This window comes from Balaenoptera borealis, assembly GCF_965194805.1.
Source record: "Balaenoptera borealis genome assembly, chromosome: 6".
Classification (NCBI taxonomy): domain Eukaryota; kingdom Metazoa; phylum Chordata; class Mammalia; order Artiodactyla; family Balaenopteridae; genus Balaenoptera; species Balaenoptera borealis.
In genome coordinates, this window is record NC_138863.1 from 34,544,749 (window position 1) to 34,562,364 (window position 17,616).

The 17,616-nt window shown below is 35.5% G+C and overlaps 1 protein-coding gene across 3 annotated transcripts in view; it reads right to left on the reverse strand.

The window, feature by feature from the left end:
* TRAK2 (trafficking kinesin protein 2) overlaps positions 1–17,616 on the reverse strand; it is a 65,993-nt gene that overhangs the window by 14,905 nt on the left and 33,472 nt on the right. For 2 of the 3 annotated variants that reach the window (XM_082397321.1, XM_082397322.1), the window contains 8 exons: positions 10,543–10,620; positions 10,206–10,282; positions 8,507–8,623; positions 6,271–6,480; positions 5,527–5,605; positions 3,936–4,066; positions 3,425–3,499; positions 2,346–2,483 (listed from right to left, as the gene is read on the reverse strand). In XM_082397321.1, coding sequence (XP_082253447.1) covers positions 2,346–2,483; positions 3,425–3,499; positions 3,936–4,066; positions 5,527–5,605; positions 6,271–6,480; positions 8,507–8,623; positions 10,206–10,282; positions 10,543–10,620 — 905 coding nt within the window. The remainder of the gene's footprint in view (positions 1–2,345; positions 2,484–3,424; positions 3,500–3,935; positions 4,067–5,526; positions 5,606–6,270; positions 6,481–8,506; positions 8,624–10,205; positions 10,283–10,542; positions 10,621–17,616) is intronic. The other variant, XM_082397323.1, reaches the window with a different exon arrangement.

Here is a 17,616-nt window from a genome sequence, read left to right on the forward strand (position 1 = left end):
CATTCTGGAAATGTAACTTTTGAACAAGAACCAACTACTTTTTCATGATATATTTTTACAAGAAAGCAGTGGGAAAAACCAATTATGATAAATAAAAGTATTACATATGCAGACACACAAAAATAAAAGGTTTGAAAGGCTATAAACCAAGATGTTAATAGTGATTCTGTGGAGGTCAGGATTTGATGGTATTTAGCAATTTCTTTTTGCTTCTCTGTAATTTCTAACTTTTCTATAATAAATATGTAAAGCTTTTATAATATAAAAAATTGTTAAAGAAAAATAAGTAAGCTTCCCCTTCCCCTGGTCAGGGATGAAGATTCAACTAGCATGGGTGTCATGCTCAGTGGGGCTGCGCTAACAGTGACTAGAATTGGAGGTACTGGTGTGAACTCATGATTTTAAATATACATATAAACATAGGTATGAATGTAAAGATAGATATAGACGTGTTTATGTGGGTGTATATGAACCTACATATACTTCCTAGCTCTATCTGTTGAGAGGACCTCAAAGCAATGGTACTCTAGTGGCATTGGATACCTAGCACCCAGATTTTGGATGCTAAATATCATTTCTCATTAAAAATAACCAGAGCTCCTTGGAGAATGGCTGATCCCAGGACTGGGCCAGGGAAAGGGCAAGAGGAGCTTGAAGGAGATCCCACTGGCCATATCTGGGACAATTTAAGTATCAAAATAAAAAATAGTAACAATGGATTATAATCCACTGATTAAAATAGGAATCCCTGAGTCTATACTGACATAACCAAATGAACAAATGAATAAATAAATGACACAGAAAAGCTCTAATTCATAAAAGAATGCCAATTAAAAAAAGTTGAAAAAATGATGGAATTAAAAAGTCACCATTGGCAATTATCATAGTAATAACTGAGTCAGACACATCCCCATCAATGGGTGCTAAAACCAGTGTGTAAAGGCTTGATGAGGAACAGAATATTTAAACAGTCTCAAAGTATCACCCCAAAAATAGTAATTTTGATCACTTGGTTAAGGTAGTATCCGACAATTTTCATCAATGCAAAGTTAATTTAGTAACATTAATTCAATTAACTATTAACAATGATTAACTTTACAGTGGAAAAAACTGGCAGATACTACCTTAACCAAGCAATCAAAGTTAATTAACATCATCAGTAATGGGAAAAAGAGACAATGTGTGCCTTCCAATACAACGTTCTGAGAAGAACATGGCGTTATTTCTGCTGAAAATGCATTACCTAAATCTAATTGTGGGGAAACAACAGACAAACACAAACTGAGGACATTCTACAAAGGTCATGAAGGACAAAACAAAGACAGAAGAGCTGTCCCCGGCTGAAACAACCAAATGCAATGTATCCTTCAAAGGTCACTGTTGGGACAACTGGCAAAATTTAAATGGGTTCTGTGGATGAGACAGTGATAGTATTGCATCAATGTCAATATCCAGAAGTTGATGGTTATATGTGGTCATGTAGGAGAATGTCCTTGAGAGTATCCTTGTTTTTAATAAATACACACAGAATTATCAAGGGGTAATAGGGTTATCTGCAACTTACTGTTAAATGGTCCAGAAAAAAAAAGAGAACAATATGGCAAATGTAGTAAAATATTAAATTTGAGAAATCTAGATGAAGGATATATGAGTTTTTTGTACTATTGTTGGAACGTTATCCTAAGTTTAAAATTACCTCAAAATTAAAAATTAAAAAATATTCTGCCCCAATATTCTCTAGAAAATCTATTATAATTTATAGTTTCAGTCTTTTAAAAAATTTCACAGGACTGCATGTAAGTGTTTAAGAACTAGATTATTAAAATAACTCTTTGAACCAACATTACAAATTCGGGAATAAACTCAGAAGTTTTCATTAATTTATTTATTTCAAAAAAAAAGATTGTTTATTGAGGAATCAAATCGATATGATTCCTGCTCTCATGGGGTTTACACTCTAACTGAAGTTAAATATAGCAAGAAACTCAAGATCTGTTAAAAGAGGTTTTAGATGTTCAGAGCACTGTTCGAATAAGTGGTATGTGGTGGGATTAGGGTAAGGAGGATGACTGAAGTTTAAGTAACTCTATGGGACACAGACCTAAACTTAATTTCCTTAGGGTTCATCTCATACAATAAATCTGGAAGGTCAACTGTTAGAAGGAAGGCTACAATAAATAAGAGTATTAAGGTAGATACAGATATGCAAATGAAGGCCTAAATCAATAATTAAATTCAATTAACAAGGACAAACCATGTTATCTCTTCTCAAGATGCTTTACACCATTAGAAACCATATTACTCTCAGGACCATCTAATCTTAAGTTTCTTTCTCAGTTCCTTACCCCAGAAAAAACTCCGTACGGCTGGGAGAAGTAGAGATGAGCAGCAGGGCCAGATCTATTCCGAAGTTCCTTTATTTCTTCTTGGGATTCATGTAACATTCCCAGACACTCCATATTCCTGTCTTGTAACTCATGCAGCTGAAAGATAGGATGGCAATTAGTGTTCCTTATTATATTCTCAAAGATGACAATGGGGAAAAAAATCCCATTGGGATAAGTTTAAATTTTATCCAGAGGACTAATTTTATAAATTTAAATTTAATACAAAGACTCTGAAACAGACTAAGCAAGGAAAGTATATATATTTCAAACTGCCAGGTTTAGGGATGTCTTGGCCAGAATTATATATATGCATGATTTCCTAAAAATGTGAAATGTAGCTGAGACAACCATAACTGTCAATTCAATATTTAATGCTTCCTATCCTTAAAAAAAAAAATTATAGAGGAAGTATAATAGCTATGGTCAAGTTAGTTTAGTGGAATATTAGATACGTATATTTTTAAACATAATGAACATGAATGAACTCTGAAGTCTGTAAATGACAAGATCAAGTCTACAAAGTATTTCATAAGATGTCAGGGTGCTCAATCATCCTAAACAAGTAGTTTCTTCTCCCTTGTTTCAAAATTTTTTTTATAGTTAGATACACAAGCATGTTAAAAGAGTACATAATTTTCAGAGAACATTTTAACTTCAAAAATCTCTTTAAGTGTGTTATGTGGACTAGATCACCAGCATCACTAGAGCTAGGGGTGCTTATTAAAAAATGCAGATTATCTTATTTTAAAAACTGTTGGGTTAGTTAACATAGACCTGTAAAAGGGTCATATATTCCTAAAGAATCTTATAAACTCAAGGTTTTCCTATTAATCAAGAAGGATGTTGTCATGTTACTATTATTTTAGAGATAGAATCTTTAAAAAGCTTTACTTCTTAGCTCTCATAATTTTCAGCTTAATCTTCTGTTGTTGTTTTAAATCTGGTTATCGCCTTTAGTCTTTCTTATTCACAAAGAAGAAAGGAACTATTCATTCCTCCCCTCCCATATAACACAACATAAAGGAAGGTTTCATTACCTCCATCGTCAGTTGTCTTTGGGCATCTTTGGAAGCTTGGAGGTGAAGTCTCAGTTCTTCCTTCTCAATCACTTGCTAACAACATATTAAAAGAGACATGTGAAGCCTTCCCATATAAATACAGGTTACTCTCTTTTTAAGACATCTTAAGAATGTATTTCAGGGATATAGTCCAGAGGACTATCAAAAGCTAACCTTTCAAAAGCCAAATAAGTGCAATAAAATGGGCAGAATACAAAATCCAACAAGGTGTTCAGAGGACAATGAGCATGAGTCAGTAGTTCACATCACAACTTTCTGAGGAAAATCAAACTCCATTTTATGGAAAGAAATAGTGATTTGAAAGTAGTTATTCATGATATTTCATGACAGAAGACTAAAACAGCAATCAGACTAAAGCAATGTAAAAGGGTGGGGACCATGTTTATTTTGCTTAATGTATCTAGCACTTAGCAGAGTGCATAGTACTAGGTCAGTGCTTAACAAACATCTGTTGAATGAATGAACCTACTTCTTTAAGTTTGTGCTGAAGATCTACAATCTGAGACAAGAGAGAGGAAATCTCTTCTTGGTAACGAATCAGTTCATCACTCTTCCCAGACAATTCTTCAGTCATTCTGGACATCTGAGCATTTGTTTCACCTGGAAAAAAAAAACAAAAAACTTAAAATTAATATAAATGTAGGGCAGAGGTTGGTAAACTATGGCCCGTGGGCCAAATCCTGTTTTGTAACAAGCACTGGACTATCACGAATTGATTTTTCTCTAACATAAATTTAAAATAATAAACCTGGATAACCCAATAGAGAAAATTAAAGGTTCTTCTGAAATAGACTAATGCTGGGAATTTAATAGGAGGCACTGAAGCTAAAAAGAGATAACTTGTAAAGGCAAGCAAGCTAAAGATTCTGCCTCAATCTTTTTCTTTATGAAGGACAAGAAGGTTGAAAAGAGATAGGTGAATTATATATCTTTGCAAGGGCCAAGACATTTTATGTCTTTGAAAACTCTTCAGGAATGTAAATAAGATCCCAGAAGAAATGAAAATCAAACTTAACAAATCTAACAAAGGAATATTTCCAGAATGGAACAGTCACAATCTGTAAAAGCTACTGAGATGCTTCTGTAGGAGAGACCTTCTGGGATACTCAGCAAACTGAGTAGGGCCTCTAAAGCAATTCTTACAATGCAGCATTCTTGCATGCTTTAGAATTCCATTGGGGAAATAAATCTTTGTTTCATATAAAAATTTTGACATCTAAACACAAGTGGCAAAGCTATTTCTAAGTGTTATATAAAACTATTTTTAAATCGATGGAAAGTCTATAGCAATTCAAAGGATGGCAATAAGGAGACAGGAGACCAGAATCCAGGCTCTTAGGTAAATCATTGCTCTTTGTTTTTAAAGTGTAAAAGGTGGGTAATGATAGTGTTGATGGAGAAGATTCAATTTACACTCCTCTGGTTTGCTAATATTCTGGGCAAGGTACCACATTCTGAAGCCCACAGCTCAAATGATCTGATATGTTGTTATCATACCTTCTCTTTCAACATAAAAGGCTATATATCAATATTTATAAAGAGATTAAAATTTCTTCTCTAGTAAAGCTGATCTTTTTCCAACTGATTTATTTTTTAAAAATTTTAGCTAACAATACATGAAAGTAAAATATGTTCCTTTATAGAGACAGAGCTGGCATTTAACAAATACTCATTGAATGTTACATTTTACACCATCATTTAAGCCCTAGTTTTGCTATTAATCAGTTTTCTGACTTTGGCAAATCATATTCTCTGTAGGGCTATTTCCTCATCAACAAAATAAGAACTTTGGTTACTTTCATTCTAACATGCTATAATGGGTAGAAATATAGGTCTTTATTTAACGATGATGACAATTTGAAACAAAGATATTTCTTAAAAGTACATATGGTACTTTATTTAGAGTTGTGGGCTCAATGTGATATTCCAAGATTTTCAGCAATTATTTAAAATTGTTTCTTGAGATGCTTCTATTGAAACCATTGATCTAATTTCTGAGTTAGTGATAGCCTACCAAAGAATTGCCCAAAGGCTATCAAACAGAATACATTAACACTTACGAAGTTCTTTAACACAATCACTGACAAGCTGTTGTTCCTTCTCTTCATAGGTAATCGTTTCTGTCTTTATGTGACAAGCCTTCAAGAAAGAAAAAAAAAAATCAATATGTGATAATATCTTCTAATGATTTTATAGTATTAACTAAAAAAATCTTTACTACTTATTTAAAGATAAAAGTTCATCACTTACAAAGTAAAACAAAAACTCATAAAGCTTTATCTATCATAAAATAAAGACCATGGAAAAGGACATGACAAGCATCTCCCCCTTATTCCTCTCAGGGCCTTTGCACATGTCTACTCATCCTCACCCCAACCCCTCCCCTCCACTACATATATCTCTGATAGGCTAACCCTTAGCCTCAGCTAAAATGTCACATGTTTAAGTAGGACTTCTTTGACCCATTCCCCAACCCCCCATTATATAAGCTCATGAAACACTGTAGTTTTCCAATATAGTTCTTAACTTAGTTGTAATTATTTAGTTATTTGTGTAAACTCCACAAGCTATAATTTCTATGCTGTGGCTTTCTCTATTTCACCTGTCAGCTTGCTCTTATCCACTTTTCAGTAGGATCTAAGTAACAATGGAAGGTAAACATCTGTGCCTTGGCTGTCACCCACCCCCCCCACTGGAATGTCAATAGCAAATCCTTAGTTATGCCATATTTCACCTCAATACTACCTGGACCTAAACCTTATAGCCTTTAAGGTAAAGGAGAGTGAGAATTAAGTTGACCGTACCTTGGATCGAAGAACCATATTCTCTTCTTCCAGTTCCTTGAGCTTTTCTTGCAGCATGTCCAACTGCAGCAAACCTTGAGATAAGCTAAAGGACTCGTTGAAGCGAAGAGGTGTAGAGCAGCTGGAATCAGTTTCACTCTCTTCAGAAGCAATGGAGACAATTCGAAGTAACTCATCTTTCTTGGACAGCTCATGCTGCAGTTGATTAACCTGTACATCAAAAGGGCTTGATTTACAAGATAGTCTTTATTTTGCACTATTTACAAGTAATATAGCTTCTAATTCATGGAGCAATTGTTTCTCACCATACAACAAAGTCATAAAATCAGCTGTTAGGTTTTACTGACTAAAGTAACAAGGGCTACAAAGAGAGTAACAAACCTCAGATACTTCCTAAGCTATAATTTTAGAGCATTAACTCAACAAATATATCTTTTTCTATACTAGGTGAAAAGAAAAGCCAATTTCCATATTCTATATAATAGGAATATAGGAGGAAAATTTCACATAAGATGATACATTCACAGTTCAAAACAAAACAAAATGGAAGAAACTTCAAAGTATCAGAATAGAACCTTACTTCAAATTCTCATCCTATTGACATGTATACACTGATGTGTATAAAATTGATGACTAATAAGAACCTGCAGTATAAAAAAACAAACAAACAAAACAACTAATACTAAACTTTCATTGGGTTATTTGTATGGAAATATATTAATATAAATGTTTCAGACATTACATGAAATTTCTAAAAATCTCATATGTTCTGGTATAATGTTATAAGTCATAATCCTAGTTATTACTTTAAAATGTATATCTCAGAAATAACTAATTTTCTTGTCAACTGCATTATTATGAACTTTCATCAAATCTTTAACCGTGGTCATTTTTAAGTCTTTTGTCATGTACAGACAGTTCTGGGTGTACTCTGATGCTTTTGCAAATATGTTCCTATAAAAGGGTTTCATCTTCAAGAAATTCATGGAAAAGACTCTGACAAGTACAGGTTTCTGGTAACTGACTGTACTGCTGAACTGAATGAATAAGCATTTTCAGAACTCTAATGAAAAACTGATGAACTCATAAAAGTGCTAACAAAAGATCAAGATGAAAAAAAAATTAATTACACGGGACTGAGTGAACTGATGAGGATGAGTATAATTTTTGTGACTTTCTGTTTGAATTAAAAAAAAAAAAATCCCACAAGGACTCAGAGGCAAAGAATATACAAATCAATTTTCACTGCGAAGTAAAGGAGCTGCTACAGTGGAGGATTACCGGACTGAATGTCAATATTATGACATAGTATGAGTGTGTTTCATGTTTGGTAATTGCAATCATTGTTGCTTTTGTTGTGGTCATCCATGTACAATGCTTGGTGTCAGTCTATTTATCTCTTGTAAAAGTAAAATACAGTGTGTGTGTGTGTGTGAAAAAAAAAAAAAAAAGAAGAGAACCGGGGTGTCCCTGAGGAAGAAGTTCTGCCTATTGACTGGAGCATCAGCCTGCCCTTCCTGAAGATCTGCCCTGTGGATTTCAGACTTGCCATCTTCCACAGTTGTATATGCAGATTCTGTGCATTAAATCTCTTAATATATGTCAAAAAAAAAAAATTCTCACCCTAAAGGTTTGTATTTTTAAGCTGCATAACTCTACATGACTTCCCAACTTTAGTTCTAGGGAATAAGTACTTTCAACACAAAGGCTTGAATGTTATTAAACATGATGATTTATAAAATATAAATGAAACCAGATAATAACAAATTATAGAAGATTTAAAATGTAACCGTTCAAATTAATAATAAATCAGTTCTCACTAAAAATATTTATTGCTATGGGATAAATATATTTTCAAAAATTTCTTTTCCTTTTCTTTTCTCCTTTTGTTTGGGTTTCTGAATAAAGATACTTCCTTTGGGTATCTATTATTTGGGGGTACACTTTTAAAAAATAAGTTTAAGATAAGATCACACAAAAAGTCTACAGAAAGGAGTAAGGATAAAGTGTTAGAATCTAAGCAGGATGCCACAAGTACTGTAGGTACTGAATACAGGCTTTTATATTGACTAAGGTAGAGTCACATGAGTACTCCTCTGTACAATAACACTTCATTTCTCTACTGGTTAGTTCAATGGATACTATTGTCATCACTTCAGGGGCACCCAGGAAAATAAATTCTCCATTTCCCAAGACCTAATTGCTTCATGCTGCAAATACTTGATCCAAGACTTACTTGATCAAAGGCTTGTCCCAATTGCTCCTCGAGGGCTTCATTGTGCTCAGACAAGGCATGGTTCCGCTTTAAGAGAGCTTGTCCAATTCGAGCAGCTAGCTCCAGATCACGATCCCTCTGTTAAAATGCCAAATACATCTTTTCTTTGAGTACAAATAAAATTAAGTGGTAGTTTAAAATTCTGCAGTCATTTTTGCTAAACTCAAAAGCAATGTCCTAGAAAGCATCAAGATCCATTTTAATGCCCAGATATACAAATGAATACAGGGCCTGACACACAAATGGTGTTTAATATACGTTAGTCAAATGGATGACCATCATAGTTATAAATGCAAGAGGGCATTTCTTGATATCAAGTGAGATTTATTGATCACCCCATTAATTAGGATCCAGCAACCCAACCTTTCAACTTATGACTTTATGGACTTACAAAATCAATACAGTCTTTAAAAATGAGGACAGGGCCTGACACATAGTAAAAGCCAAATAAATATTTGTTGAATGCATTTGTCTATTAAGCATGGTAATGATACAGTAGGCATGTTGAATACAGTTCCAATTAGGGCAAAGCTTATATGCATTCAGAGCCAGAGGCTTTGAGGAAAGCATAATCAAGAGCCCTATTGTCAACTGGTATAAGAATCATGATGTGAAATAAAATAGGGGATATAATAGACTGGACATTTTGAGGCTATAGCGTTCTTCTTAGAGTGTAGAGAAGAAGGGAGTCTGAAGAAACTGGTGGTAATGATGCAGGGAAGCCTACAGAAAAGTCAAGCAAGGCAAGAGTTACTCTTTCTGGGTAGATGGCGATACTTAGCAAGGCATGAGTTACTCTTTCTGGGTAGATGGTGATACTTAGCAAGGCATAGGAATCCTCGACGTGGTGGTGGTGAGGATTGTATTCTGTAGGGTGGAAAACTATCACTATACATCTGAGTGCCTTATAGTATATGAGTATGGGTTCCACTTACATTAATCACTGTAAATAAAATTATGCTTCTATTTTTTTGGTCCACAGCAACATGAAAACAGGTGGATGGATTATCTCCAAATTTTCAAGGCCCACTTACCTCATTTTCAATATAGGCTAAGTGGCATACACAAAATCATTCTGGGGAGCTGCTGGGGGTGAGGGGGGCATGTGGGGAGAAGGGTATTTCAAAGAGAAAGACTGAAATTTCCATCAGATCAACTGAAATTGAAGCATAGGGAGAGACCTCTTAAGACTGCCACTTTGAAGAGATATACTATACATACTAAAAATGTCATGGACAAAGTGAGCTCAAATAATAGCCTGAATAAAAGTAGAAAAGGGAAGATGCTTCAAACTATTGGTGTTGATTTGCAATGGAGCTGCTTCTTGAATGGGCAGCTCTGTTTCAGGGTGAGTGACACCAAGGATTTATTAAAAAAAAATTTTTTTTAAAAGATTGCTTTTCCAGGACAGAGAAGTCAGCCAGCACCATTATAACACAACAAAAAATTAAGCCCTCTACAATTTCATAACAATAAACTTCAGGAGCCATTCTACTTTGGAATGCCAGTTGGTATACCAGTTTTTCTATCTGTAACAACCTCATACAGAACAACCTAGAGCAAAGACATTATCACTTTTCATTGATATGCAAATTTGATAGATTCTAAATGATCTTCAAGTTCTAACTTTTTGTACTGGAGAAAAAAGACATATTCCTACCTCTGCCAGGAGATGCGTAACCATGTCGATGTCATTGTAAGTTTTGGTCATCTGCTCCACCCTGTCTGTGCCTAGAACTAAGAGAGTTAAAAAAAACAGTTTATAGGATATAGAAATAACACAAAGTTTTAAACAGTCATAAGAATTGAAAGAGAACAACACAACAAACAACCCGAGCTTTTACAAAAAGCCATTCAGAATAAAAAAATAGGTAAAAAAAGAAAAGGGAAAGAAATATTTCATGTGTTAGACACTCAGGAAATAGACCAATTACTACAAACAAAATGTACATCATACAATAAATTAAGAAAGTATCAAATGATCACAAGGCAGCTACCTCCTGACTGTCTCCTCTTCCCTTGGTGAGACTGGAACTTTGGGGACTTCCCTGGTAACGCAGTGGTTAAGAATCCGCCTGTCAATGCAGGGGACATGGGTTCAAGCTCTGGTCCAGGAAGAGCCCACATGCCACAGAGCAACTAAGCCTGTGCGCCACAACTACTAAAGCCCATGTGCCTAGAGCCCATGCTCTGCAACAAGAAGCCACCGCAATAAGCCTGTGTACAATGAAGAGTAGCCCCCGCTCACCACAACTAGAGGAAGCCTGCGTGCAGCAACGAAGACCCAATGCAGCCAAAAATAAATAAATAAATTAATTAATTAAAAAAATAAGATTGGAACTTTGGTTCACTCACACTAGAGAATGTGGGCCTGGAGAATGAATTGAATCACCAATTGTTTTACATCCTAATCTAAATTAAAGTTATTGAGGGGTGAGTTCACGAGGAGTTATGTATAAAGGAATTTAATTAGAATTCTGTTGTGATTATCTTGAACATCTATGATCACCTGTCATGTGAGCTAATATCAATAAACAAGGAATAGGACTCGTAGGACTTCTTATAATTCTATTATGAACCGTAACACTTTTTAGCTTAATTAAAACCCCTTTTTCTTTATGATAAGCTTCACCATATGTAGGTCTTTGCTATAAACTAAACTGTATACTATAGTATTCCTTGCATAACTCAAACCCACTATTTCTGGCACTCCAGAAATTCAGGAACTGCACTTGACTAATTTAGCTCCAAAGAAAAGAACAGATATGATCCTAATGATTCCACAATCACAATAAGCAATACCTTTTTAAGCTAATGATGCATAATAAAAGAGGGATCTTTTGACTTTGGAGTGCATTACATGAAACAGACTTGTGTTTGACTTAGACTGATTTTAAAATTAGTTTGGCCTTGAAGTGTGAAAAATCAGAGGTTTGAAGCAGAAAAGCTGAATTCACATATTTGAGTGAGCTTGAACAAGTCACTTACCCCTTCTGAGATTCAGATTCCACATTTATAATATGAAGGTGATAACCTCTCACAAGGTCATTAGGAGGTTCAAATATGATAATCTACTAAGTAGTATTTAGTAAACTGCTAAGTATCATATAACTATTTATAGCTATACTCTTTAAACACAACTGGTATGTATGAAACAGCCCTGATTTAAAATTCTCTGTAAATAATGCACTGAGTTGGCAGCAGAAACTATGATTTAAGTCATCTATACTTCTTTAGTCCCATCTTAACACTTAAGGTTGCTCAAAAGACACCATTAGATAGATTTTACTTTAATCTGAGCTTTTAATTTTTCTTCTTAGCACCACTGCTTAAAATGAAACTGGGAATTGGGACTTGCCTGGTGGTGCAGTGGTTAAGAATCTGCCTTCCAATGCAGGGGACGCAGGTTCGATCCCTGGTCAGGGAACTAGATCCCATGTGCATGAGCAACTAAGGAGCCCGCTGGCCACAACTAAGGAGCACATGTGACACAACTAAGGAGCACATGTGCTGCAACTAAGGAGCCAGCGAGCTGCAACTAAGGAGCCCGTGAGCCGCAACTAAGGAGCCTGCCTGCTGCAACTAAGACCCGGCACAACCAAAAAAAATAAAATAAATAAAAAATAAATAAATATAAAAAAATAAAAATTAAAAATATGAAACTAGGAATTACCCAGAGCTTAATTATTAATGATAGTCTCACTTCTAGCTAAAAGTAAAACAAAGTGCTGGGCTGATAGTGTTAGGAGATAGCTGAAAAAGTTTTAAATTGAAAATAAGAAAACTAAAAACAACAACAACAAAAACAAACACACTAGAGAGAAACATTTTTACTCCAAAAGAATTTTTATTTACAAGTAGAGGATTTTTATTTATAAGTATAAATTAAACTATAATTTAACTCAGGGATAAGGGAAATAGGCTTTTGGGCCAGGAATCTTCACAATTTAACTTGGTAGCATAGCAGGAACAAAGGATTAAAAATTAAGGCAGATACTAACAGTGTGTGGTCTCTTCTACTGCTCGTCTCAATAATACACGGGAAAAAAATCAAGTCTATATATCTACACTCTAAACTACAGAAAACTAGCCAATTGTTGCAAAAACAAATGAAATGCAGGGCAGTGGGTCTCAACTCCAGATTCTAATTTAATGCATTTGGAGGAAGTCCAGGGCACAGGTAGTATGTAAAATATGCCAGATGTTCTGATGTGAAGCTAGGGATGAAAACTACTGATCCAGGGTTAACACTCAAAGCAAGAACCAGCAACCCTGGAGACTCAGTTAAAAAGTTTTTATACAACTAATTTAAAAAGTAAATGAGGGCTTCCCTGGTGGCGCAGTGGTTGAGAATCTGCCTGCCAATGCATGGGACACGGGTTCGAGCCCTGGTCTGGGAAGATCCCACGTGCCGCGGTGCGGCTGGGCCCATGAGCCACAATTACTGAGCCTGCGCGTCTGGAGCCTGTGCTCCGCAACAAGAGAGGCCGCGATAGTGAGAGGCCCGCGCACCGCGATGAAGAGTGGCCCCCGCTTGCCGCAACTGGAGGAAGCCCTCGCACAGAAACGAAGACCCAACACAGCCATAAATAAATAAATAAATACTTAAAAAAATAAAAAAATAAAAAATAAAAAGTAAATGACATGGCTTATATTATACAACTGACAAGAAAGAGTTGAAGATGAAGTGGCAAATTTAATCTGAAGTCAAACCAGTAAATTAAGGATGTAATAAAACGCTGTGAGGTACCAGTCACACATGATGAAAGAGATGTTTTAGTGAGGAGAAACTAAAATATATTTCCCATAAATGCTTACCATCTGTCATAGTCTGATAATTTAAAGCTGAACCTTAAGAAGTTACCTAGTTTAATGATCTCATTTTCTTATATGAGGAACCTTGACTAAGAGGAATTGTGTGACATGTCCAAGACGGCAAAGCAAACTATTAGTGGCAAAGCCAAGATAATAATAATGAGGTGATAACAACTCCTGTCTCACAAGGTCATAAGAAAAAACTTGGGTCTGCTCATTCCCAGTGATGGGAATGGGCTCTTTGCACCATGTTGCTGTTTCTACCACAGTCCCACCAAGATCAAAAGGCTTTCATCTTTTGAAATATTAGACTATTTATCTGTGAGCACAAGTTATAAAACAACATAGGTACCATTTTTGTTTTTAACGTATTGGTATATCTATACATGTCTATACACAAGAGAGGCTGGAAGGCTATAAATCAAAATGTTAATAGTGGTTATCTCTGAGTAGGGGTTATGGTTGATCTGTTGTTTTCTGTACAGTTTTTTGCTAATTTTCCATGAAGAACAAATGTTATCTTTGCAATCAAAAAGTAGCAGCTCTTGTTAAGAGGTTTCAAAAAGGAAAAATCAATTTTCAAATGCTTAAATATTTATTACGGCAAAGAAGTTAGATAATGCAACCCGAATTCTCCAATTCTTATGTTTTAAGTGAAACAGTCTATAGACCACCAAGCCCCAAAGGCTGGGCCACCTCAACTGCACCGAGTTGCTCAATTGATAGAGGAACACAAAGGATTCCTCTCTGCAGCCTAATCAGTTCTGTCTTCTCTTCTTTAACACAATATTCCTGATAAAGATAGGCTGCTTGGGATGATTCCAAAAGTACTCAGGGCAAAGCTCTTAAGTATTCTCTTGGTATTTAGGCATTGTGATTAAATGCTTCCAAAGCGATAGACTATTTCTTCACTGTAATTCTGTAACCAAGAATTCAGGGCCAAGCAGGCTGACTTTATTGTAATTCTATCAAATCCTATTTTCCCTTCAGTTCTCAGAGGTTAAAATAAAATATGTTAAATGGTACAGAAATTACCAATGCTCCTTGCTTGTTTCCAGACATGAACTTTCTAACTCTCTAAGAACAAATTATATATCAGGGAGAAAATAAACATTTGTACAGAACATTTTTGGTTTCTGAAGGTTGTTAGTTAATGTTCAACATTTTTGTTTAATATTTGGAGAATCTAATATTCCTGAAAAAACATGGGGAGATATATATAAGCACTTCACTAATTCTTACTCTATGTTATATCTGCATAATTTCACATCAACCATCCCCCAATCATTTTCAGGATGGAAAATGCCAATGTTAATCCATTTTGATATCCCTGTTATTTATATGAGATGGTTCTTGAATAGTTCTTTCATATGTCCTTTTTCAAGGTCTAGAGTTTTTACCACAATTACCTAATTTTTAAAAGATTTCTAATCTTTCATCACTCTCCAAACCTCCCACACCAAAAAACAAAAGCAAAACAACAAAAAACAAAAAAGAAACACACAGTTCACACGGCAGAGTAAAAGCTAGAATAGCTCCTAATAACTACAGACAGGTCTTGAGGTTTTAACCCCAAAGAAGTGGTTCTCGCTACTATAATACAGAGAACATTTCTCCAATACAAAAAACTGCCTTCAAAAGAACTGAGGCAGAACAAAAAGGAGGCTGGTCATATATACCGTCTAGGACAGCCTTTCTCAACAGGGTTCCAGGGGAGAATTAAGCCCCATAGATAATGCTTTGAGTGACAACGTTCTCAATTCTCCGACAAATAATACCTACCTAGTACATAATGTAGAGGTGATAAGGTAATTCATTCTACAATAGATGTCTTAGGGCATATGGCTTAATTCTTCTGTGGAACTGGTTGTGAGGAATTATAAATCTGCTAACCTCTACAACTTGACTTAATGCTATGCTTAATGTTAATGCTTCCTGAACATTATCTGTTGTATTTCCTTTCTTGCCAGTACAGGTTAATGATTTTCAAGGGCAGAGTTGGGGAAAAGTATAACTACCAACCAGAAGTAATAATTTCTACAATCTATTTCTTGGCAAAATTCTACACCCTCCCTAATTCCTTAAATTCTCCAATTAATGTCACTGTGAAATGGCCATATGGCTTTGGTGACAAAGCTTCAGATCAGTGGTTCTCAAATCTGAGTGTGCACCAGTACCATCAGGAGGACTTGTTAAAACAGACGGGCCCCACCCCCAGAGTTTCTGAATCAGTAGATCTGGGATGGTAGCACAAGGATCTGTGTTTCTAACAAGTACCAAGTGATACTGATGCCTTAATTACAACTTATATAACCACCCATCTTTTTCTTATGCATTAGGAAGTGGTACAGGTGATCCCTTACTCCCAAATAAAAAATACCCTGAAAGGCAGATCGGGTTTCTATTTTTAGCCTTCACACGAACAAATGGTACTTTCTGTCACAGTGTGATCTGATCGCACTGCTTGCCCCATGTCACTGTGGGGCTCTCTCTTAATAAAATTAAGAAAACCCTGCACGCAAAACATTCTTTGAGTATCTTAAACTTTGTGTGTGTAAGGCAGGGACTAGGAGGGAATTACTTTTTTGGACCCATCCATTGTTTACTTTTAAAATAAAACACTTGAGAGCAATCTCTTTCTGGTTTGGTAGGGGCTTCAAAGAACAACCAGTGTCCTTTTATTCATGTGAGATAGGTTCCCATCCCAAAACCTTGCCCGTGTTTCCTTCCAAATTTCTTTATTTTCTTCTCATGGCTCTTTCAATTTCTTTGTGTTATATAAGAGAGAAAGTGCCTCTGCCTGTGCCACCTCTTTTTATTAGCTGTTATAATTCATTTTAATGAGCATGAGTATCTACTGGCATGTGAGGTAAGTCAGGATAAGAAGGGGCTGAAACAGCACCAGGGAGCTGAACCCTAGGATGGCTTGCCAGGGTCTGTAGTAACTATTCTAAACCACAAATCTTGACATCTCAAGGGGATAGAAAACTGTGGGAAAGGGAAAGAGAATGGTTTGTATCATGCTTTTTAAAGTTCTTTTTTTTTTTTTTTAATTTTTATTTAGTTTTGGCTGCGTTGGATCTTTGTTGCTGTGTGCAGGCTTTCTCTAGTTGCGGTGACCGGGGGCTACTCCTCGTTGCGGTGCACAGGCTTCTCTTTGCGGTGGCTTCTCTTGTTGCAGAGCACGGTCTCTAGGTGCACAGGCTTCAGTAGTTGCAGCACAAGGGCTCAGTAGTTGTGGTGCACAGGCTTAGTCGCTCCGTGGCATGTGGGATCTTCCTGGACCAGGGATCGAACCCTTGTCCCCTGCATTGGCAGGAGGAGTCTTAACCACTGTGCTACCAGCGAAGTCCCCGCGATTTTAAAATCTTGGTCAATTTGCTAAACAAAGTAAATCACTTATCTTTTACATTCATAAGATAGAAATTCATAATGAAGTTTATTTATATTTGAGTGAACTGTTAACCCAAAGAATTGATATTTTGCAAGAGGGAAGAGAAATGGGAACATATTGTGTATGTATAACTGATTCACTTTGTTATAAAGCAGAAGCTAACACACTATTGTAAGGCAATTATACTTCAATAAAGATGTTTAAAAAAAAAAAAAAAAAAGAATTGATATTTTTAAAATAATGGTGAAATTAAAGTACAGTACAGAGATAAAGTATCAGTGAATGAATGATGATCCTAGCTTCTTTGCTTCATGATATTAGGTGTATCATATATAGTTTAATTTTCAAATTGTTGAAGTGAAAATAGTACCATTAGATGAAAGGAATAGGACACTTTTCCAGATCCTGGAAGTATGGATCGTGTAACATCCTATTAATCTCAAGTTTTAAATTGCTCCCTTGAACCTTACAGTTTGTTTATGTAAAGTCCTATAAACCAAGTATTTTAGAATCTGTTTACCTTTTATTTTCCAGTTTTTTAATTTAAAATTCATCTTTAACGTAACTCCATTAAATCATGATCTAAGACATCTTTCTAGCTAGTCTCCCTCACTGTCCCCTCCAGCGGCACATAGGACAAAGAACATGTAAACTACGGGGCACTTTCTGTGCCGCTTTATCAAAATAATGACAAACTAAATTTATCCCGATGAAATTTCAGTTTGAAATTTTCTCACAAATCTAAAAACTCAGGGAACAAAGGGAAATGGAAATAAAAAAGTGTTCCTTTTAAAAAGCATTTTCTAGAAAATCTCAAGCAAGTAACTTCTCAAACTAGAAAGTTAAGAAAACCTTAAGGTTA